At 37.9% G+C, this 23,817-nt stretch overlaps 1 protein-coding gene across 6 annotated transcripts in view; it reads left to right on the forward strand.

Annotated features, from left to right (window-relative positions):
- The window catches only part of st6galnac3 (ST6 (alpha-N-acetyl-neuraminyl-2,3-beta-galactosyl-1,3)-N-acetylgalactosaminide alpha-2,6-sialyltransferase 3), a 139,906-nt gene that overhangs the window by 63,961 nt on the left and 52,128 nt on the right, over positions 1 to 23,817 (forward strand). For 4 of the 6 annotated variants that reach the window (XM_058797925.1, XM_058797934.1, XM_058797915.1 and 1 more), the window contains exon 3: positions 11,770 to 12,179. In XM_058797925.1, the coding sequence (XP_058653908.1) occupies positions 11,770 to 12,179 (410 nt within the window). Of the gene's footprint in view, positions 1 to 11,769; positions 12,180 to 23,017; positions 23,065 to 23,817 lie in introns of all 6 variants that reach the window. The other 2 variants (XM_058797900.1, XM_058797907.1) reach the window with 1 other exon arrangement.

Consider the following 23,817-nt stretch of genomic DNA (forward strand, 5'->3'; position numbering starts at 1 on the left):
ACAGTAATAACAGTTATGCACAACTAAACCTAAATCAAACTCTGATTCTAACCCTATAGTAAGTATACATGCTAATTAATGCTTCTTAATTAGCACTAAATTAGGACAGCATAAAATAAAGTGTAACCATATTTTTTTTTTCAACTCCTCTATTAAAATAGCAACAGCAATAACCAATCCCAAAAGCAAAAGCAAGATAGGCCTATTATTATTATTTAATTGAGCTAGAGAGATGGAGAGAGGATTTTTCTTTTCCACACCATTTTGTTTACTCAACCAAAGCATATTTCAGGTGCAGATGGTTTGATTTACATTATTCCTGGCAAACCTTGTACAGATTCATGAAGAAATGATCCAGAGAGAGAACCTCTCAGAGTGTCCATCATTTGAACCCTACAACTTTTATTTCAAAGTTCCCTTTGAAGTGTTTTTTTTTTTTTTTGGTTCGGATCAGCCATGATTATTCTTCCTTTGTAGTCCCCTATGCAGACATCATGTATGCCATTTAAAATACACTATTACTGTAATCTGTGTTGTGGCTGTTTTTGATTTAATTTACTTTGTGTATATTCTTTTTTTGTCCCTTTCTAGTCTATTTTTGTCCTTGTTTGCTGTAAACCCAGGGGTATTTGATTGAGTATGTCATTAGTGTATATTATCAGCACAGGATTATGTTCCTACATGACTTAATCTTATCAGAGACCATAAATGTGCCTCCACTGACATTTATTTTGACAGAAATATGTGACTTGCCCTTTAACAATGAGCGATGTTTAGGCTGATAGCTGTGCCAAGGACATAGTGCTATACGCTTAAAAACTAGGCTCTGTTGACAGAGGACATTTTATCCAACCTTTGGTGCATAATATTACCTTCACACATGCATATTAAAATGACTTTTTTGGCCTTAAATGAAATGGTGGAACAGACTCCTGTGGAGGCCCACTGTTTGGCACAAAGTGCACAAATAAATGTGTAAGTTTCTTAATGAATAATTTATAGAATAGTTCTTAAGCATTCTAATGAATTTCAAGGTTAGGTGTAATTCTGTAAGAATATTATCATTGATTATCAAGAATGATATCACATGGTATGACTTTATGCGGTACTAATTTTTATTGTATGTGTTTATATAGTCTTTTATGCTGATTTGGACATAGTTATAATACTCTATTCATGTAGATATTAAATGTTAAGAACAGCAGAGTCTAAGATTAAAGGGTACAAAATAAAAGCGTATATATACTAAAAAATATGCTCATTACATTAATAATCAGATCAATATGCATTTGATCTCAGATTTACATCAGCATTTGTCTCCTTTTTTTATTTATTTTATAAAAAAAAAGATTCATTTGCATATCTTTCCACACAATTCCGTCAAAATATAGCAGAAAAAAATATGCACACTTTGACTCATTTACCAATTAAATCTGCATATATAATGTATTAAGCTTTCTAAATTTTATTATGCAGTCAAAACAAAAGTGGAATCAAATCGAATTTGTCTTTCCAAGCAGTGAAAACAAAATTAATGCTTCACCATATGGACCACAACTAAATTTGCAAAAGTAACATTCTCAGCTAGCAATGGCCCATTAATCATAGTTTATCTTTATTTTCACTTGTTTATGATTTTTAATTTTGGCAAGTATTGTTTATGCCCTTTATTCCCGGCAAATAAAGCTTAAGGTAAATCAACTTTTATCCAGCAATCCTAAAGCCAGTCTTAATTTATGCATCATCTCTTCTGCATCATGTCACAGAGACCGTGTTTGTTTTGGCAGGTGAATCAGGACTAGTTTTTGGTTTTATTATGTTCACTGGAGTTAGGCTGCTGAGTGAGGCAGGCAACATTAATTCTGTTCTCAAAATGCTATGCTCATTTTTAAAAAAATGCTTGAAGAGTTCAATTTATCAAGGGTTGCAGTGGTCTGAAGTATTGTATTCCATCTCTGGTTTGAATACCAAATGAAAAATGAATTCTCTCTCTCTTTCTGTCTCTCTCTTGCTCTATTGTTTATCACCATTGTATAAGCACTGTGAGAGAATTAAATAGTGCAGTAATTACAGTACCACATGCCATTTTTTCATAACAAAATTAAATGAGAATAAATTTGACTCAAATTTGGGTTCAGGCTTGCACAAGACATGTGTGCATATTTTTAAAAGCCCATTATTCATTCTCTTAGTGAATTGTATGTGTTTGTGTATCCATCCCTAACTGATTAGGATCCTACAATGCAAACCATTTGTTTATGTCTTCCAGCAGTGCTGGGTAGATTACTTGAGAAAGGTAATGAGTCACTCATTACAAATGACACAGCTACAATTCTTAGACCTACAATTCTTTTTAGGTGATCTAGTATTTTTACTTTTAATCTCTCATTGATCATTTATTTGATGTCATGCACAAGAAGATTTCTGCAAAATTTAAAAAAAAAAAATGGAAAGAGCTGTCCCTTTAAGGAATAGTTCACCCAAAAATGAAAATTTACTGAAAATTATCTAAGGCTATCTAACATATAGATGAGTTTGAACTGTTTATAGAACTGTTTCAGAGCAGTTTTTGAGAAATGTAGCATTACATCACTTGCACACCAATGGATCCTCTCCAGTGAATGGGTGCCATCAGAATGAGAGTCCAAACAGCTGATAAAAACATCACAATAATCCAGCCAATCAATTAATGTCTTGTGAAGAGAAAAGGTATGTGTTTGTAAAAAAAAAAAAAAAAGAAACAATTTCTTTTTAAAAAGAAACAATTTCTTCTGGCCAAAATCATAATAAATTTTCACAAGTTTGTGTGCCCATATAATCTTAGCATTAATGGTAAACAGATTTGGCTTGATGTCCCCAATGGAGGGCTCAGAGAGACTATTATAAATATATATAAAGGAGGAGATGGGGAGGAGGAGGGATGCCGAAAAAGCTAACGACGGAAGTGGTAAGAGGCTGTCTTTTATACTTGGATCTTAATTGGAAGATTAGATAGGCGTACTCCTCCCGAAATTACGTTAATAACTTCACATAATTCATAGTGCATAATTCACAATAGCATTTCCTCTAGTGAAACAATCTATTCCCTGTTGTCCTTTCACATCAAAATCCACTGAAATGTTTCTTTAGAACTGTTTTGGACTTGTTTTTGCTTGTAAACTGTACTCAATCTGAGACAACTTTTAGAGAAAGCAGTATTATCAATAGAAGACTCATGATCAATGTTCCCTCAATTTTTTTTCTTGCTGAGCAAAATGTTTCTCTATTGGGCCGACATTCCAGCCACCTGAGCAAAAACATTCTTTATACCATACCTGTACAGCGCGCGCACAAAAAAGTGTGTAACTTTTAACTTTAATGTGCTATTTATATTTGATTTGACCCTTGACTAAATTATGTACATTTTAGGTTAAACCTGAGAATTTTTTTTATTTTATTTTTTTACAGTATAATACACTGCCGTTCAAAAGTTTGGGATCAGTAAAGTTTATTAAATAAGTTTATTATGCTCATCAAGGCTGTATCTATTTGATAAAAAAAATAAAAATAAATATTATTATTTTGAAATATTATTGCAATTTAAAATAAAAGTTTTCTATTTTAATATACTTTTTAAAATATAATTCATTCCTATGAAGCCAAGCAATTTTCAGTATCATTACTCCTGTCTTCAGTGTCACATGATCCTTCAGAAATCATTCTAATATGCTGATTTATAATCAATGTTGGAAACAGTTGTTCTACTTAATATATTTTTGGGGGATGTGTGAATTTTTTTCAGGATTCTTTGATAAATAAAAAGTTAAAAAGAACAGTGTTTATTCAAAATAGAAATTTTGTGTTACAATACACTACTATTCAAAATGTTTTTAAAAGAAATCAATACTTTTATTCAGCAAGGATGTGTTATTTGGATAAAAAGTGACAGTAAAGACTTATTGTTAATGTTCAGTAGTATTGATGCAGCGACTGTAAGTATGTTTTGTTATTAGTTGAAGTATTTGCTAATGACTGTTCAAATGCGGAGTTTTGCACAGCGTAGAGTAATGCGTCGTGTATGTGTGTGTGTGTGTGTGAGGGGAACAGGGTCACATCACAGCGGAGTGAACAGCCTGTCAGAAATCATAGCACGTCAGCTAATATAGCACTCTGCAAAAAATAATGTGTTTTTTGAACATTAAAGCATGTCAACATATTCTGTTACACCAAATACACAAAATAATGAGCCCTTTAAAAACATCCTCATGGATTTGTGCAGCTTTTCGCTTCACAAAATGTCAGTTGATAGACTGGAGTCATGTGTAGTACCTGTGGATTATTTTGATGTTTTTATCAGCTATTTGGACTCTCATTCTGACGGCACCCATTCACTACAGAGGATCCATTAGTAAGCAAGTGATGTAATGCTGCATTTCTTTATATAACAAACTCATCTAGATGTTGGGTGGACTGAGAGTGCGTACATTTTCAGCAAATTTTCATTTTTGGGTAAACTATTCCTTTAAATTACATCAAGACAGAGATAAAGTTTCTTCCATATTTTGATGAAAGTGCATTAATTACCTCTCATTTCATTGCATGTTAAATAAACTGCAAATTATATGCAGTTCGTTACTACTCAACACCGTCTCTAAAGTAGAACTGAAAAATCTAGGACAAACATGCTTGTCTTTAATCAGTCTTACTATTTTTATAATAAAAGCTCTGTTCTGCTTTGTAACACACTTACTTAGTCATTGCTATTTGCATTTGGTGTCTCTCTCTCTTTATGACCTTGTTTTCAGTCTGATTTAACATATACAGAGGTGCTGAACTCTGCATGGGGCTTTAGATCAAAAGTGTTAATGCATGAAGCCCAGTCATAAAACAGATCTATGAACTGATAACATAAACATTATGCATGAACTCTGGTATTCACTTATCAACATGTTTTATTGTAACTGTCAAAAAAGCTCCTCTAACAGGCATAATCTCCTTCTGGATTTTTAGGGGAGGCTTTACTGTTTACTATACTTTCAGCATAATATTTTATTAGGTGCACATATAATAACCTTATATTTCACATGATAAGCCATTGCTTAATATATTAGCGCTGCTTTACACTACTTCCTATTGTAGATGCAAGTATATGATATTGTTGCAGTGCATTTTAATTAATCCGTTATACATCAAATCACTTTATTTATTTATTCTGTGTTTTTCCATCTGCGCATACATTCTTTGTTATTCTGCCCAGATTGGCATATGAAACCCAGGCACAGCCCAGATGTTTCACAGCAGTTTAATGACTACCAACTCAATGACAGTGTGTTCCTGGTCCAACCAACCAATCAATATGTGTAGATCAGTGTAAGCTGTGAGTCCAGCAGCAAGTTGAGACAGCCTGGGTTTTAATAGAAGGACAAGCTAGAGTCTGCAGCTACTCTGAAATGTCTCTTAGTCTCCCCTAAATGATTTCAAGCTAGTAGGAGGGACTGGATCCAGACATGGCACGAAATGAAAGCGTCAAAAAAATGAAAAGCAAAAGATTAAAGCATGATTTCTTTTTTTTTTTTTCTGGATGCAAAATTTTAATTTATGCTGAATTAAAGAAATAGAATTAACTCTTTCCCTAACAGTTTTTTCTTCTTCTTTTTTTTTTTTTTAAAGGTACCAGCAACAGCAGTTTTTTTTAATCATTTTCACAAGAATTTCATGGCACCCAGAATATTTAGTTACAGTTAGGTCCATATATATTTAGACACTGACACAGTATTCATAATTTTGGCTCTGTATGCCACCAGAATAGAATTAAAATAAAACAATTAAGATGAAATTTAAGTGCATTGAAGCTTTAATTTAAAGGGGTTGAACAAAAATGTAACATAAAAATCTTAGGAATTACAACCATTTTTATACACATTTCCCCCATTTTCAGGGGCTCAAATGTAATGGGACAAATAAATATAATCATAAATAAAATGTTAATTTTCAATATTTTGTTGAGAATCCTTTGCAGGCAATGATTGCCTTAAGTCTGGAACTCATGGACATCACCAGAGACTGGGTTTCCTCATTGTCCATTTGTACTATGAATCAACTTTGCTGCATTTGGCTGAATCTGGGCAGACAGTATATCTTTAAACACTTCAGAATTCTTCCGGCTGCTTCTGTCCTCTGTCACTTCATCGCTAAACACCAGTAACCCAGTGCCACTGGAAGCCATGCATGCTCATGCCATCACACTGCTCCACTATGTTTCACAGATGATGTTGTATGCTTTGGATCATGAGCTGTTCCAAGCCTTCTCCATATCTTTTTCTTCCTGTCATTCTGGTACAGGTTGATATTAATTTCAACCGTCCAAAGAATGCTTTTCCAGAAGTGATCTGGCTTTTTTAGATGTTTTTGGCAAAGTTTAATCAGGCCTTGTTTGCACCTTGTTGTGTGAACCCTCTGTATTTGCTCTCGTGAAGTCTTCTCTTGATTGCAGACTTTCACAGTGACACGTCTACCTCCTGGAGAGCGTTCTTCTCTTGGCTGGATGTTGTGAAAGGGTTTTTCTTTACCATGGAGAGGATCCTCCGATCATCCACCACTGTTGTCCTCTGTGGACATCCAGGCATTTTTATGTTGCTGAGCTCACCATTGTGTTCTTTTTTTCTCAGAATGTACCAGACTGTTGATTTGGCCAATCTGAATGTTCCTGCGATCTCTCTAATGGATTTGTTTTGTTTTTGAAGTCTAACAATTGTCTGTTTCATCTGCATGGAGAGATCCTTTGACCGCATGATGTGGGTTCACAGCAACAGCATCCACATGCAAATGACACACTTAGAATCAATTCCAGACCTTTTACCTGCTTAACTGATGTAGAAATAATGAAGGTATAGGCTTTTGAGTCAACTGTCCAATTATTTATGGTCCTTTGTGAAGGGGGGGGAGGTACATATTAAATAGCTGTAATTCCGTAACCTTTCCTCCAATTGACCTATCGGTAAGCCCCTCCCCTCGAACGCAGTCTAGCCAATGGCAGTCGAGTATCAGTTGCATGGCGAGCGGAACTCGGACATCTTTAGGTTTCAGCGCCATAGAGAATCATTGGAAGATCCGAAGCTTGCATCGGTTTTATGGGGTTTATGCTTCAAAAATGGAAAAAAGATGTGCCTGGGGTACTTGTAACACTGACTCCAGGTATCCTGAGAGGATGGGCGATATAATATATTTTATTACATTTCCTGAATCCAAACAAATCAGAGCAAAATGTCCCTAAGTATTCAACCCCAATACAAATGAAGACAAAAACTTTCATTTTCTGGTTGTCATACACTCATTAAGTTACAATTGTCATTTGCTCAATCAGAATGTTAATGTTATCTTGTGCTTTAGCAAGGTATCTCTGGCTAAAACTAGCTAATGTTAAAGTTAGTGAGTCCATGCTAACGTACAAATGTAAATAGCGGACTGTTCTCGCGTATTGTATAGTGTAGGTCAAAAACACATAAACAAAGGTCTACATTTCACTGTCTCTCCATATTAAACTGGTTAAATGTGCATTAATTTAATCGTACCCTGTGATACATGAACAATGTTGATCCTGCATGTTGTCATCCGCGATCATGATGACCGACCGTAATATGAGACTTCTCCCGCTTGCTTTGTGATCTCTAAAACCTCGCTTCGAGTTACCCACCGAAATTTATTTTTAAATATTTTATAAATCCCTCCATGGAATATTTAATTCCCATTTGGTGGCCTTCTGTGTCCAAAATTGTGCAGAAACATCGTGGGACAAGGTTTTCACACAGCAGCTGTCATTGAAAGACAGTGAGCAACTCCGTTTGTTTGTCCGAGGGAGCAACAGTAACTAAGGGGGCGGGGCTTACCGATAGGTCAATTGTGATGAGAATACCCTTAAATAAGCTCAGAGTGTTCACTTTAAGTACATATTCATTATATAACTGTAACTTGAATATGTTTTAGTCAACAGCTAAAATAATAAAAATTGTGCCTGTGTCAAAATATACTGTATATGGACCTAACTGTATATGAATATCTGCACATGCAATATGTAAAAAGATAGAACAGGGTCCCTGCTTTTAAACAAACAAACAAAAAAACAAAAATTATTCTAGCTTCATGCATTCTTTTTTTATCAACACTTGAATGTGGGCAAGTTTCATAACGCAGTATTTTAAAACAAAAAGCTGAGAAATTTGTCAAAGACTACATCTGAATCGGATTGTAGCTATAAGCAAAATACATATACAAATAGCTATAAGCTGAGCACCTCCCAAGATGTTGAGTTTAGTTTGTGGGGGGTTATTTGGAACACTCATGATTTTAACAAAACGCTATGAGACCACTCAATGTCCAGTGTATGTTTGGCAAGAAACGCTGGAATATTGATGTTAATATGTTTTTTTAAAAGGTTATTACCGTATTGTCCTGAATATAAGACGACCCCCCTTTTTCCAGATGTACCTGTTGGAAAACCAAATCTTGTTGTTTTTTTTGTTTTTTTCTCTCTCTGTAAAACACATTTATTCTTAAATTATTTTCATATTGCATATTTTTCCAATTCTAATTTTTGTTTTGAAAGTATGGTAAATACTGGTAAAATGTATCAACAATGACATTGGAAAATTTTGATATACCATTGAAATAACAGGTAGCCCATCTGAATTATATAACAATTAGGCTATCCAACTCATAGTAGCCTACCAAAATGTTATTATCAGTAGACGTGAAATCTTATTGTAGTCTTCAAATCTGGGTACTGTCTTATGTTTTAAAATGACTTACAGAGGAAGTTTGGTCCCATCAGGCTAACATGACAGTCACGATCATGCTGCTGTAAGCTTTTCTTTTTCATTTGTTATCATTTGCGATCTTTACAACAGACATTACATTACATATTTCATGGCACACTCATTTTATGCGTTTTTGGCACCACCTATTGTTGTGGGTGTATTATTGACATGTCAAAGTCTAGACCCTGAATATAAGAGGAACGCGTTTTTTCAGATGTATTTCCAAGGAAAAAACATTGTCTTATATTCGGGTCAATACGGTACTTTAAATGTTTATTATTTTGATTCAAATAAAGTTTTGGCTGGAGCAAAATGTTTCTTCAGACAAGTGGGTTTAACCAGACAATTTCGTGTGAATGGTAAGAAATTGAGACAATAACTTCTATAAAATACATGAGGTGAGAAACAAAACAAAGATCAGAAAGAGAAAATGTTGTTTGGTCATAGTGAGATATGTGTGTACTGAGAAGAGGAGCGGACAACGCACTGAACCCTGAGGCACCCCGGTGGTTAGCTGATGTGATTTAGACAATCTTACAAGAAACCTCGGCTGTACTCGTGTGGCAGAACTCAAGGTAGCTCTAGTCCTCCTTCTACCCTAAAGACCTAAAGTTGACAATTTCTGATCATGACTGGCTTTTCTAAAAAGGTGTCATGCTTTTATACCTTTATAGTTATGCAAGAAAACAGGTTTGGTTTGAAAAATGACCAAATAGTAATAGATTGAAAACAGGTAATGCTAAATTGATTAAATGAAAAATGGAGAGTAGTTTACTTAATTTTACTTTAACATGCTTAATTAAATTAGCCAGAGCAGTATGGATTTAGCCAATCTTCTGCCCTTCTTAAAACAGCTTGTACATCTTTTTTTAATTTCCATACATTTCTTTCGTCTGCTGATACACATAATCTCATTTCCACTTTTGGAAGCCAAATATCTATCATTTGCCAAGCACTAAGTGTGTCTGAAGGCTTACTGCTGTTGTTGTTCACTGTCACAGTCACAGTGATTCAGCGGTTGTCTTATCAGTTCTTTGTTCAAAAGAGAATAATGTGAGCAATGTAACATTTAAAGAGGCGTAACTCAAATTACTTCCTAATTGTAACTGATCTGCTGGTCAGTCATAAGCTATTGATCGGCCCCTGCCACCATTATCCTGTCTTGAGCAATAGTAATTTGTGCTCAGATTTTCAGATCAGCCAAGCAGGGCAAACATGCTCTAATTTGTTAGACCAATCTCATGGCACTCAGCATCCCTTTGGTATTCTAGGCGGATAAAATAGAAAGACCAGGGTGATAGATTTAATGCCATGGTGTTGATGATTAGTCATTACACTGCTGTTTAGAAGGGGTAAGTATTTAAGGGTCCTGTCTAAGCAGCATTTCACACTCTGCATACCCACATTTTTAGTATATTTGTCAACCAGACTTAGCAGAACATTACATCTATTACAGTAGTTCTCAGACTTTTCAGGCTAAGTACCACCTTTAATCAAATCAGAACAAATCAGAGCTAAAATTTAATTTGTAGCCGTCCCATCATGTTTTTCCAGTAAGAGTTTTGTTCACAAAATTCAGAGGTGTACACAGGACCACCTGACGATTTGAGATGGAGATCAGTTTAAGAAGTGCCATGATAAGAGTTTCTGATAAAGCTTCATATTTCTTTCCACCGTAAAAGTGGATTCTCATCCGATGGGATGCATGACTCTAACAAGAACTGAATATAGCAGTAACATTCAGAATAATGCCACACTTGGCTGCACCTGAAAGCACACAGCATCACCTCAATGTCACGTATGCAGTATTGACAAACCACTCAATGGATTTACAGTAGTAGCAAGTCCAAGGTTTACATGAACGATGTAGTTGGAAAATATATTTCATTGTTGCTAATGCCAGAAACAGGCACTAAGGAACATAAATGTGCAATTGGGACATAAACCCACAAATATGGTATACTTCACTTTTTTTAAGCATTAGTGATATAGATGTATTTTGATGTGTGTGTATACTGTTTGCGATAAATTGTTGAAAACATTCAGTAAAGTAATTTTATTTTATTTTATTAATAGAAATTCTTTTAAAGAACTCTTTTGAACTTATCAAAAAAAAAAAAGACAAAATAAAGCAGCAAATATTTTCATCTTTGATAATCCGAAATCATTCTGATATGCTATAATCTGGTATTCAAGAAATATTCTTAAGCATTATGTGACACTGAAGACTGGAGTAATGGCTGCTGAAAATATAGTTTTGCCATCACAGGAATACAATATATTATATATTGCAGCCATTTTAAATTGTAATAATATTTCACAATATTACATTTTTTTCTAGATTTTTGTTTAAATAATTACCTTATTTATCAAAAACATTAGAAGTCTTTGTATATATAATCATTAGGTAGCTGAAATTGTCCGCACACTGGAAAAATACAATCAGAGCAAAAAAGGTCTATCAAAAATAAGGAGCAGACGTTTTAGTCCATGCTTTCTTCACTGCTGAAATGTCTGCTCCTTAGTCTCTTTTTAATACATGTTGCACTTTTGTCACTTTTTCACGTTGCATATGGAAAATAAAATTTATTTTTGATAGACCTTTTTTTTTGCTCTGATTGTATTTTTCCAGTGTGCAGACAATTTCAGCTACCTGGTTGACTAAACTTCCTCTTTTTTGTTCTACGCACCTGAGAATTCATTGGTTTTTCTTTTTCGAGTGCACACAATTCCTGTTTGATATATATAATCATTAAAATAATAATGTTATAATTTTTGTGCCTGTAGTGTTTTTACAAGTTCACTAGTTAATGACATTAATTGTGAAAAAAAAAAAAAAAACATGTATTGTGAAAAGCACTACACAAGTAAAACTGACTTGCTTACACATGCCTAATCAGGATCGGATTCAAAACTTGCAATGCATTACTTAAATTAACCTGTTTCTAATTAACAAATTTCCTGTTCTCTCTTTTAGCCGTTGAAGCTGCATTGCGAGGTTTGCAGTATAGTGTCCAGCTCTGGCCAGATGCTGGGGCGTGAGGCAGGAGCTGAGATCGACCAGTCCTCCTGTATCTGGAGAATGAACAATGCACCCACCCGCGGCTTTGAGAGGGACGTGGGCCGCAGGACAGACCTGAGAGTGGTGTCTCACACTAGTGTTCCTCTGCTAATTCAAAAGCCCCAGCACTTCTTTGGCCAGGGGAATGAGACAGTCTATGTGGTGTGGGGACCCTTGCGCAACATGAGGCAGGATGGCAAGGGCATTGTGTACAACATGCTGCGGCAAGCGGTGGAAAACTACCCACATGCACGCATCTACGTCACCACAGAGGACCGCATGAATTACTGCGACACTGTTTTCAAGAAGGAAACGGGCAAAGACAGGTGAGAGTGCTGTAACCACCGTCACCTGTTTGAGATGCACTATGCAGGCAGTATTAAATCTGGCCCAGATTCTAAACATCTTTAGTTGTAACTTTAAAACATTCATTCACAAGGTTTCAGGAAGTGGCTCATATCTGAAGGTTGTACGCCATTCAGAACTGAATTGAGAATGTCTCAATTTAATTTTCATTTGATAATTAAAAGAAGTATAACTGAATTTAACTGAATTCAAATTCAAGGAGCTTCATTTCTGGGTTAATGATGTAACACTCCTTATTTGTGCGTTAATTTGTTCAAAAATATATCAAAATGGAATTTACAGTATTCTGTACATGAAATCATTTGAATATACCTTACCTATGATGAACATGTTTTTCATTTTAAAATTTAGATTTAATAGGGGGAGTCAAAAATGTCAGGGTGACGCATATTATTATAGTGTAAGGAAGAAAAAATTAATCTAGTTGTTCAGTGGCTTTCTTTTCTTTTTCTTTTTTTTTTAATTGATGGGCAGGGGAGCGAATGTTAATGAGTGACAAATGTGCCACACACTGATCTTGAGTCCCACGGTGGAGCTCTGTTCCAGAATCAAATCACTGAGGGTGCTTTAGCCTTCATGCACAGCTATTTTGGCATATCATATTTTGTCCAGTCCATTGTTATGATTATCACAATGTCAGTCATTGCGATTTCAAGAGAGAATCCCCCATTTATATGCAGATGTCATTCCCGAAACTTTGCAGCATGTTCGCCATGTCGGTCCTCTTAGCATGAAAAACAAAATTTTATTCTAATTCTGAATCAAATTCTGTCACTCATTTCAGTTCAATGCGATTCCGTTATAATCAATGAATCTCTTTACACTGCACAATAAATCTCTTATTTACATCGAGTCTACACAGAGTGGATTAGTTTTTGGGTGGTGAGTGAAACACTTCTGATTGGCCACTGGGTTCAAGAAATCAATGTCTGTGATTGGCTACAATGTTTAATGCTGCAAAAACATGTTGTAAATAGAAACCTTTAAAGCTGTCCAGAGTGCAAACACCGAGAGACAGATACACACTGGAGTCTGCTGTGAGGGGGCAGCCAATTACTTTCATTTTGTTGTTTATGCTTATTTTGTTATTAAAGTTACATTTGTCCATTCCCACTTTCCTCTTCCCTGAGTCTTGAACTTTGTTACATACATATATACATTTTTCTTAAATCATCCTGGCGACTCCCAGGGTTTGAAAAACAATGTAGTAATCTGGCATCATTTTGTATCATTATTTATTATAAAAAATACCAAAAACTGCTTCAGTGTTTAATAATATTTGAAAAACTTTTGTCCACCAAGTCAAGGTCATGTGGTGCAACTAACATTTGGAAACATGCAGAAAAAAGGTCATTAAGGCTATGTTCACACTTGGCGTCTTTTTTACATTATAATCCTATGGAGTAAACCGTGTTGGAGGAAATGACATTAATTATTAAGTTTATTAAAATTAGATTTTTATGTTGGATTGTAAAATGTCATATGGTGCAACTGCCCCAATAAGCAATTATATTTATTAATTAATAAAAGGTGATGGTCACATGGTAGCCAACAGCCTGTTTTAAAATAAAGTCATTCGTGAATATGGCTTAGCAGCCTTGTTTGAAACTTTTTTTTAAATCTTGAAGGATTATAGTCCTTACTGGCATACATGGATAAACTGAAGTATTATGCATCAACATGAATCCTAGAATGGCAGCTGTACATTTCATCTGAAGCCAGAGTGTGAAGCCACTTTGTCCTCTTTAGATGCAAAATACAAATAGCTGTAGCCTTATGTAAAATGGTACTTCAATAACTCAATGTTCTCAGGAAGGAAAAGTAGGTAAAATCTTCCTCGCGTTGTTGTCAACATCCCAGCGGTACCAAAGGTGAGATGTCGTCAGAAGAAATCAATGGACTCTCAAGGTTATTTGAGTTCTGAAGTGCACTCGCTGTGTGCTAATGAGTCTGGCACACTGTGCGCTCATAGCGCAGGAATTAATCAGCTGTTGATATTACTCATTACAGTCATCAGACCATAACATAACACCCTCATGAATGTTTCATTTGAAGTTGAGCGTTCACAAAGTCAGCAGGTTCACTGTAACTCCCTAAAAAGTCTACAAAAAATCTCTATTTCATGGAGAGGCTTAGATTACATTTGATCAGTCCGACTGAAATGCTGCGATAGTTCTGCCTTTCAAGAGTAATCCCCACATGATAGCCCTAATGCTGTTGTGTTATAGCACAGATAAGAGATATTCCTAAGGAGGCCTGGAGAGGATTATCCTTTATCCTACATCAATTCCTTTAGAGGAAAAGCAAGCAGATAGTGATGTCTCTAACAGTGTGCTGCAGTTTGTATATCCGGTAGGTGCGATGCAGCCATTTACCGCATAGAGAAGAGACACTTATAGCGTGAGTGAATGCATGGCCATGAGCAGATGTGTGTCTAATGTCAGTAATAAATCAGCTTTAATAGAGCAGATCGGCATGTCAGGAAACAGTTGGCAGCAAAGCCTTTGTTTTGAATCACATTTCCGAAGCAGCTTCACTTACAGACAACACCTGCGATTGGACCGTGCGGTTGAAATGCACCAAATTATCACTAATACAGCCTAAAATCACAGAAAGCTGTGGCAGAAATCAAAAGAACTTAAATGCCAGTGAATGCAGTTATAGTAAAAATAATACACTATATGCAAATAATGCATTTAAAATCCACAACAAACATTTACTCAGTGTTCATATTATTTTGAAACATTTCATTTTAATATACGATTCCTCACAACACATGTATTCAATCAATCAATTAGTTCCATATCTATTCTACAAAAAAAAAAAAAAAAAAAAGACTTTAAACTAAAGCGTGACATTGCTGCTTTTCTCCATATAAACATTTGAAACATCTTTGTCCACTAAACAGAAATCATGAGTTCCAACCAACATGCAGGGGGGAAAAAAATCAGAAAATTATACCAGGTGATTGCCATGACTTTGTATCAAGTTCAAGTTCATTTATTTATTTATTTTTTTTTTTGTTGTTGTAAAAGTATGTAAAACAGAAACCTGGCATGTGTTTTAAGCTGGATTTTTTTTTACCTTTTCTTTCTTATGGACACTCTTATTTTGTCAGTGACCTTCAGTTAAAGACCAATTATGCTATTTGCGATGATGTTGGAAAGACTTAAAAAGTGACACCTAGCAGTGACAAAACACTGATGATTTTCTCTTGCACTATATGTTTCAGACATTCAAGTGCATGTGTGCAGTATTATTTATCTCTGTGTATTATTTGAGATTCAGTTTTCACATTGTTCACGCCTTAATCCAGTTTTGAATAGCTGTCAAACACTGAATGAAATCCCAAGAGTACATCAGAACATCCATTTCTGTCTCATTAGTCCAGTGTGATCCATCAGTCAGAGGCCAACAGTGTGAACCAGCAGGGGAAGCGAATGAAAGACACTCCATTATTCTGAGTGTCAGACATCCACCCATCTGATTGTGAGCAGCAATGACATTTCAGATATGTGTGATGACAGCTCTAATGTAGCACATGATGAATGAAAGCTTAAGGAGTCCAGGAGAATGATTGTGCTCAGTTTGAGCAATTGTGTGCTCTCCTCATGCTGTACTGTTCTGTCTAAGTGAAAGCAATCTGAGGCTGATTGTCAGCTCCAACAGTAGACATTACAGAAATCCCTGTTTAATCAGGCTTAACACAGGAAGTAAACAAGCTCTGTATCGCATTTGGAAATAACATACCACTTACACTAAACCCAACCCTAAACCTAACCTAACCAAATGCAAGCATGAGATAAAACACTAACTGAAGCAACTATGCCATTTTTGCTTGCTTCTACAAGTCTGTGAGCTAGAAAATGCAGTGAATTATACGTAGAGGTACATTTTTAGAATTGCAAAAATGTAGGTAGAGACATGTCTTTCCAATAAGCCAATTTAGATTGGAAGTACTATTGGATAAAAAAAACAATCTGTATTTAATTGTTTTCTGTATTTAATTGTCAATAAGACTCAATGTGGTCGACTGATATATGGCCATTGACAATATATTGGACAATATTTAGCATATTTTAAATATTGGCACTGCCCCATAAGTTTTTCTGTTTGGCCAAAGTGTCAGAAGTAGGACTTTTATTTTGACAATTCTTCATCTTCATTAGTTTAGTCTCTGTTTAACAGTTATGTCTCAATTATAATGAACAATTATTAGACAACCGTTAAACAAATAAAGTAAGTAGTTTATGAATAATTATTATAGCGTTTGCCTTTCTAGTGGCAATAGAAAGGCAAACATATTTTCTCATCTTTCTTCTCATTATACTTTCTCATCTAAGCATTTAGCAAACTTGCATTTATATCACTTAATCACTTAAACCATCTTTAAACATCTAATAAATACCAATTACCAGACTGCATACAAATGCATGTGCTCATATTCATATTTTTAACAATTTCTTTGTGAAAAATACTATAAGATTACAAAATTAAGATGTTGCAATCTAAAATGAATGACTTGAATCTTGAATTCTGTTGAATCTGTTTAATATTTATTGTTTTTATGTTTAAATTTCATTGTGTGATGTCATATATATTGACCATCAGCCACCGCTGCTCTCAAAGATATCAATATCAAAATCAGTATGGGTCGTCGACCACTCATTGTTATGTCTAAGGATCTAACTCATAAACCCTACATTTAGCCCAAATCACTTAACTCTGTTCAAATTTTGTTATATAGTTTTAGTTTTGTATTAAAATTGAACTGAAAATGTCTGTAGAAATGACATTTTCAGAATGTTCAAAACATGATGGTCAGTGACAATGTTGTCATAGTATTTGTATATTCACTTGTGATTAATCTTCTTTCTTACATATATTTGCATACCGAATTATCATTGGTCTTATATTCCTTTCATATATTTAGCCATTTATCGTCATTATCGAGTGCACAGTGATTCTTGTGTCGAGTCGACTGAAAACCAGGCGGGTGATGAGTGTCATGACAACAGCAAAGTGACTCTAATGCATTTAATTTGCATAGAACCCAAAACTTTAAGGTGAAAACATTATGCTTTTGCAGCCTTGCGAGAACTTATATTTCCTTTGGGAAATGCAAATTTATCTTTGTTTTAAAATGTCTTTTGAAGTCAGGGTTTCAGGGAGACCGGGAGTACAATTACTGTATAAAGAAAATGCTGTGCAGTAAACAAAGATTGAGCATTTATGAGTTAGAGCTAATTATACTAGGCATGTGTTTTGGTGTATCCCTGAAAGCAGGACACTGTTCTTTTTTTGTCACAGTGCATGTCAGACAAGTTTAATTAGCATCATTGCACAGAGTGGAATGAGATCTGTTCCGCAGGAACTAGGCAGTCCTCTGACTCACTAATTAAATTAAATATTAAATAAATTAATTAAATTAAATATTCATTTTTTTCAATCATGGAGTGATTGATTAAGATTTTCAGATTCTTAATCAGCTAGGAGTTGAAACTGCAAATTTTTCTTCAGCTTAAAAAAAATAAAAAATAAAAACATTTAGTTTTTGCATGTATATATTTGAGCAAATTTCAGTGGATTAAAATTAAGTAAAATCTGAATTTAAAAAAAATGAATAGATCTATAATAAAGTTAACTAAATTTAAAACATTTGAATTTATAGATTAACTTTTACTTTTGTCTAATGTAATTAGGGCTGAAACGATTCCTCGAGTAATTCGAGTAACTCGAATACAAAAAAATAATCGAGGCAAATTCTTGTGCTTCGAAGAATCGTTTTAGTCTATTTACTAGGGATGCACTAAATTTTCGGCCGCCGAAAATATATGCCGTGCCGCGCCACACAGCAGTGTTCAGGTTTCACTGTCCTCCAGCCGTCATCACTGCGCCGCGTGACGCTCCGTTCAGTATTCTGCTCTATAATGTGCATTCTGCTCATTTACCGCTCATGCTCACCGGAAAAGCTAAGTCCGCTCAAATAACGCGTGATAAGAAATTTCTATGTAGTAAACTTGTTCCTGTTTGCAGTAGCGCTACTGTGCTGTGACATGCTGTAGTACAGCTGTACTGGGCAACGCTGGTAAAATCTCCTTCACTGATCTGCTCCCCGCTACGCTCTGCTCACATGCGCTGATAATAATAGCTTTGCCAGGGTTTTTATATTTTTACACGTTTACTTGATATTTCTGTACACAGAATCATCATTTCTATTCATTTCCCACTGATTTACTTGATCTGATGAGCATTACTCATATTAACGCGATCATATCTCTATGAATGAATGGCAGAGACGTGCGTTCCTCTTCAGGAACTCTAGCTGCGTCCGAAGACGCTAGGGGAACGCCCTCAGCATAACCGGCTCTGAATACAAATTAAATCTGTCCAATGGATGTGCGAGACGTCACGGGCGAGGTGATGTAATGACCAGCTGGTATAAAAGCACGTGCGGTGCAAACCAGCGTCAGCTTTCTGTCATTCAGCTAGCGCTCTGTGTGTTGTCAGTCCTATTTGGTGTTGTCTGTCTTGTTCTGATCAGGATGTCTAAAAGCCAGTTCAAGGCTAGACATCAGGGCAATGAGAGCAAATCACAGTACAAGCTGTGTGTTCCTCCCTGCGAACGTTATTTGTGCGCAGGTGATACACACAGCTTGTGTGTGGTTTGCTTGGGAGCAAGACATGCAGAGGCGGCTCTCGAGGGGGCTGAGTGCCCGCACTGCGAGAGCCTCCCTCTGCGTGTACTTCGCTCCTGAAAGGCCCTCTTCTCTAAAGAGGGTTCTTTCGTCAGCGTTCCCCGTGGTGCTGGCCCCGCTTTCGCCGAGGCGGAGTGGCGGCAGCGCTCGTGGGGTTCGCAATGGGATCTGGCGCAGCGATCGGAGACAAGCGAGTCTCTATCTCCGCCCTCGCCCGTCAGATCCCATGACCGCTCCCCGAGAATGGAAGCCCGCCAGGCAGATACTTCCCCTCGGGCAGCGGCATCAGCGCTTCTCCTGTCTTCCTCCTCTGAGGTTGACACGGGAAATGTCAAAGATGTTGCGCCCTCTCTTTCGCCCCAGTATGAGGAGCTTGTGGAGGTGGTCACTCGGGCCGTGGCCAAGTTAAATCTTGTCTGGCCGCCCGAGTGTCATGTCGAACCACAGAAAGGCAAGTTAGATGAGCGCTTTCTGCGGTTTAAGACTCCATCTCCACATCGGAGTCTGCCTTTTTTCCCCGACCTTCACACTGAGGTATCAAAGTCGTGGGGAAGACCATTCTCGGCCCGCCTCTTCGTCCCCTCTTCGGATTACTACGGTAATGTGATGGGGACGAGTGAGTGCGGTTACAGAGCGATGCCGCGTGTGGAACAGACGCTTGCGAGCTATCTGTCCTCTAACGCGGCATCGTATCTGAAGGCTCCGACCCTGCCCACCAAGCCGTTGCGCACTTCATCGACACTGGTGGGCAAGGGGTACGCGGCAGCAGGTCAGGCTGGTTCATGTCTGCACACTATGGCGGTGTTGCAGGCATACCAGGCTGACCTGCTCAAAGAGCTGGATGAGGGCGAGGGATTTAGTGCGGAGGATATCACCGAGCTCCGCAAAACCGCTGATTTGTCTCTCCGTGCCACCAAGGAGAATGCCCGTTGAGGCAGACTCTTCACTTCATGGTGCAGAGATCGCCAGCTCGACCCAGTTAACTGCCCGGTTGGTACAGTGCTGGAGTTCCTGCAGGCTCGATTCTCTGCAGGGTTAACCCACTCCACCTTGAAGGTTTATGTGGCGGCGATTTCGGCCTACCATGCCTCTCTTGGTGGACAGTCAGTGGGTAGACACCCCCTAGTTACACGTTTCCTCCGCGGTGCGCTGAGGCTAAAGCCCCCAGTACGGTCCCGGATTCCTCCCTGGGACCTGGCTGTTGGATGCTCTCTGCAGGCCTCCCTTTGAGCCTATTGAGGAGATCTCCGATCGCCATCTTACCCTGAAGACTGTATTCCTTCTGGTGATTTCCTCTCTGAAGAGAGTTGGGGATTTGCAGGCCCTGTCAGTGGCCCCTACTCATTTGGACTTTGCGCCCGGCATGGCCAAAGCCTTTTTGTACCCTCGTGTAGGGTACGTCCCCAAAGTTCCATCTGTCACACTACAGTACTGCAGGCTTTTAGTCCTCCTCCCTTTCGGGAGCCTGATCAGCAAAAGCTTAATTTTACACTGGACGCATACGTCCACAGAGCTGCCCTGTGGAGAAGGGCGGACCAGTTGCTTGTTTGCTATGGTCCCCCTAAAAGGGGTCTCCCTGCTTCCAAGCAGACCCTCAGTCGGTGGATATTGGATGCCATTAACATTGCCTATGAGTCCTCTGACCTCCCCTCGCCGATGGGAGTCAGGGTTCATTCCACTAGGAGTGTGGCGGCCTCCAAGGCCTTCCTCGCAGGTGTCCCAATTCGGGACATCTGTAACGCTGCGGGATGGTCTATGCCCCTGACCTTTGTCAGGTTTTATGGCCTGGACATGCGGGCCACTCCAGGCTGTTCCGTCCTCTCGCCCTAGATGTGCTCTGCAGGGATACACACTGGGCAGGGATTGGAAAGTCTGGCAACGTGGATATCTCGTTCCCCTAGCGTCTTCGGACGCAGCTCGAGTTCCTGAAGAGGAACATCTTAGGTTACGTATGTAACCCCAGTTCCTCGAGGGAACGAGACACTGCGTCCCGATGCCACACTTCCGGCATCCCTGCCAGCGCTTGCTTCGTTCCAGAGGCTGACGCCGGTTTGCACCGCACGTGCTTTTATACCAGCTGGTCATTACGTCACCTCGCCCGTGACGTCTCGCCCCCATCCATTGGACAGATTTCATTTGTATTCAGGGCCGGTTACGCTGAGGGCGTTCCCCTAGCGTCTTCGGACGCAGCGTCTTCGGACGCAGCGTCTCATTCCCTCGAGGAACTGGGGTTACATACATAACCTAAGACGTTTTCCTTTACCACACACACACAGAAGCGCGCATGACGCTCGCGGTGATTTCAGCGTCTGCCGACTCGATGAGGACATAAACACACGAACAACATCTCCAGAACTGCTATGAGAGTCAATTCATGAGCGTTTCGCGTTTTTTAAAACTAGCATCATATCATATTCACGCAGAAATTTAAAGGAATTCACGGCAACCCGTCAAAATAAAAGTCCGGATTAATTTGAAGACATTGCAGCTGAAATATATTACTATTGTTCAATGTACATACTACTACTACTAAAATTATGAAAACTTCATTTTTTCAACATTTCTTCCATGTTTTAATTTTAATAGTAAATCCCATTTGTTTGCCAAAAAGTTTAATTTTCAATAATTTAAAGATAAATAAAATTAATGTTTTATGCCTTCATTTGATAACCAGATACACAACACAGAATTTCTGAGGAAAAATAAAACATTTCATAAGGCTATTTTAAGAATGAATAACAATAAAACATTAGATGAGAGAAAATAAAACATAACTTTATAATTGTCATTTTCTTTAATCATAGCTATAATTATAGTAACACCTAAAATATGTTGCGTGTAAAAAGTGTTTGTTTCAGCCACTTAAAGGGTGGGTACATTGTGTGCACAGTGCACATGATCAGGATGGTACCACCTCCCCGGCATTTTGAGAAAGGAAAAACCCTGTTTGCAGGACTATACATTATTTGGATAATTAGTCAAAAACAACAACAACAACAGTTATGTCTGATTCTGTTGCATAGAACTGAATAAAAAAATAATACATTGATATTTAATATTAATATATTTTCTGTCCAATTTTCTTTCAATAAAAGTGTGGTTATTTTATTGGCTTGTGTTTTTTAAGTTCTTTGTCATTAAAATTGAGTTAAATTAAAAAGTCTTACAAAACTACTTTATATTATTGAATGAAATAAATAATTACAAAGCCGTTTGGTTCTCGACCAAGCACATCCAGAATTCTCGGTTTCAGCCCAGAATTTTCATTTCGGTACATTCCTGTAACTGCATAGAGTGCACAGTGTTTGCAACCACATGCTCCTTTAAAGGATTACACACACCAGTATGCAGAGAGACATTTAAGAGGGTTTATTCTCCAAATAACTTTAAATTCATGTTGCTGAAAAATGTGTTAATAAATGTTGTGTGTATGGACTCTTGTTTTTGTTCCACGTTAGCTTACTGCCCACTAATTTTTGCCTTTTACAAAAGGCACAAAGCCTTCTAAGAAGACAGTAAAGGCTTATGTCATGCCTGAGCTATAGTTAGGCTGAAACTTAAGTTGCAATGTTTAGGTTTTATTATTATTTTATTACTATTATTTTGATTTATGTCTTAGTTTTAGGTTGTACTATGTTTACCTTTTTTAAAGTAATTTGAAATACATTTTTATATATTTGTATTTTGAATGTAATATGGCAATTAAATGCACTAAATGGGTTTAGTTTTATTAATATATGCAATTTCAGCAATAAAAATGTAAATTTTTCTAAAAAGGAAACAAATTACTTGTTCATTTTAAATGACCTGTCTTATTTTCTCTTGTATATTTAGTATTGCTCTTTAATAAAGAAAAAGTTCTTCTTATCCGATTACTCTATATAATTTTCGGTAGAATACTCGATTACTAAAATATTCGATTGGTACAGCCCTAAATGTAATTGTCACGTTTCAAGGCAGAGACAAGAGGGGTAATTTCAAACAAGCTGGTTTATTGACAATGACTGAAGAGTGAAGAGAGCAGGAGGCAGGTGAGTCAATGGCATTATGAGAGTTATTGTATGCTTAGCTGAAAGTAAGTCTCTTTGTCCTTGTTGCAGGAATCCTGGTGGAGATCGGGGTCGCAGGAACACGGGAAACTCTGGAGGTAAGTAACACACGGAGAGTATACAGGTAAGTAAGGTCTGGAAACAGTTCAAGGTAGTGAACGGTAGACCGGACCATGATCGACTGTGAGGAGTGTGTTCTTGAAGGTGTGCTGATTGCTGGCTGCAGGTGCTCAGTAATAAGGTGATTCTGATCAGGTGAGTGTCGTGACTGAGAACAGGTGTGAGCCGGGGAGGATCCTGGGACATGGAGTCCAGAGCTGGTGACTGGTGACAGAGACATCCTGACATTACCTCCCCCTCCCGGAAGGCACGTCCCGTGCCATAACATATACTCCGGGGAAGGGGGGTGGGCACTCTGGAGGCTGGTCCAAGACACGGGCGGATCAAGAGACTCGGGCGACTCAAGACTCAAGAGACCATGGCGGAGCGGAAGACTGGGGAGGCCATGGAGGGTCGGGGGACTCGGGAGGCCATGGCTGGACTGCCTCCGAGGCCGCGACCCCAGCCCCAGCCTCAAAAAATAATCCTTGGGGAAAGTAGAGGACTCAGAGGCACTCCCTGGGCAGGATTCGGGATCTGGATGGTGCTCTGGAGGAGCGGGCACTGGAGGGCCCTCTGGAGGAGCAGGCCCTCAAGGGCGCTCTGGGGCTGGAGCCGACACTTGTGCGAGCTCTGGGGCTGGAGCAGACACTGGAGGGTGCTCTGGGGCTCGGATGAGGGCTGAGAACAGTCTTTTCCTCCTCCTATTCCTCCTTTAGTTTGGGGTAATTCGGGCCAATGGCCTTGAGACA

The sequence above is a fragment of the Onychostoma macrolepis genome, chromosome 02, assembly GCF_012432095.1.
Source record: "Onychostoma macrolepis isolate SWU-2019 chromosome 02, ASM1243209v1, whole genome shotgun sequence".
NCBI lineage: Eukaryota > Metazoa > Chordata > Actinopteri > Cypriniformes > Cyprinidae > Onychostoma > Onychostoma macrolepis.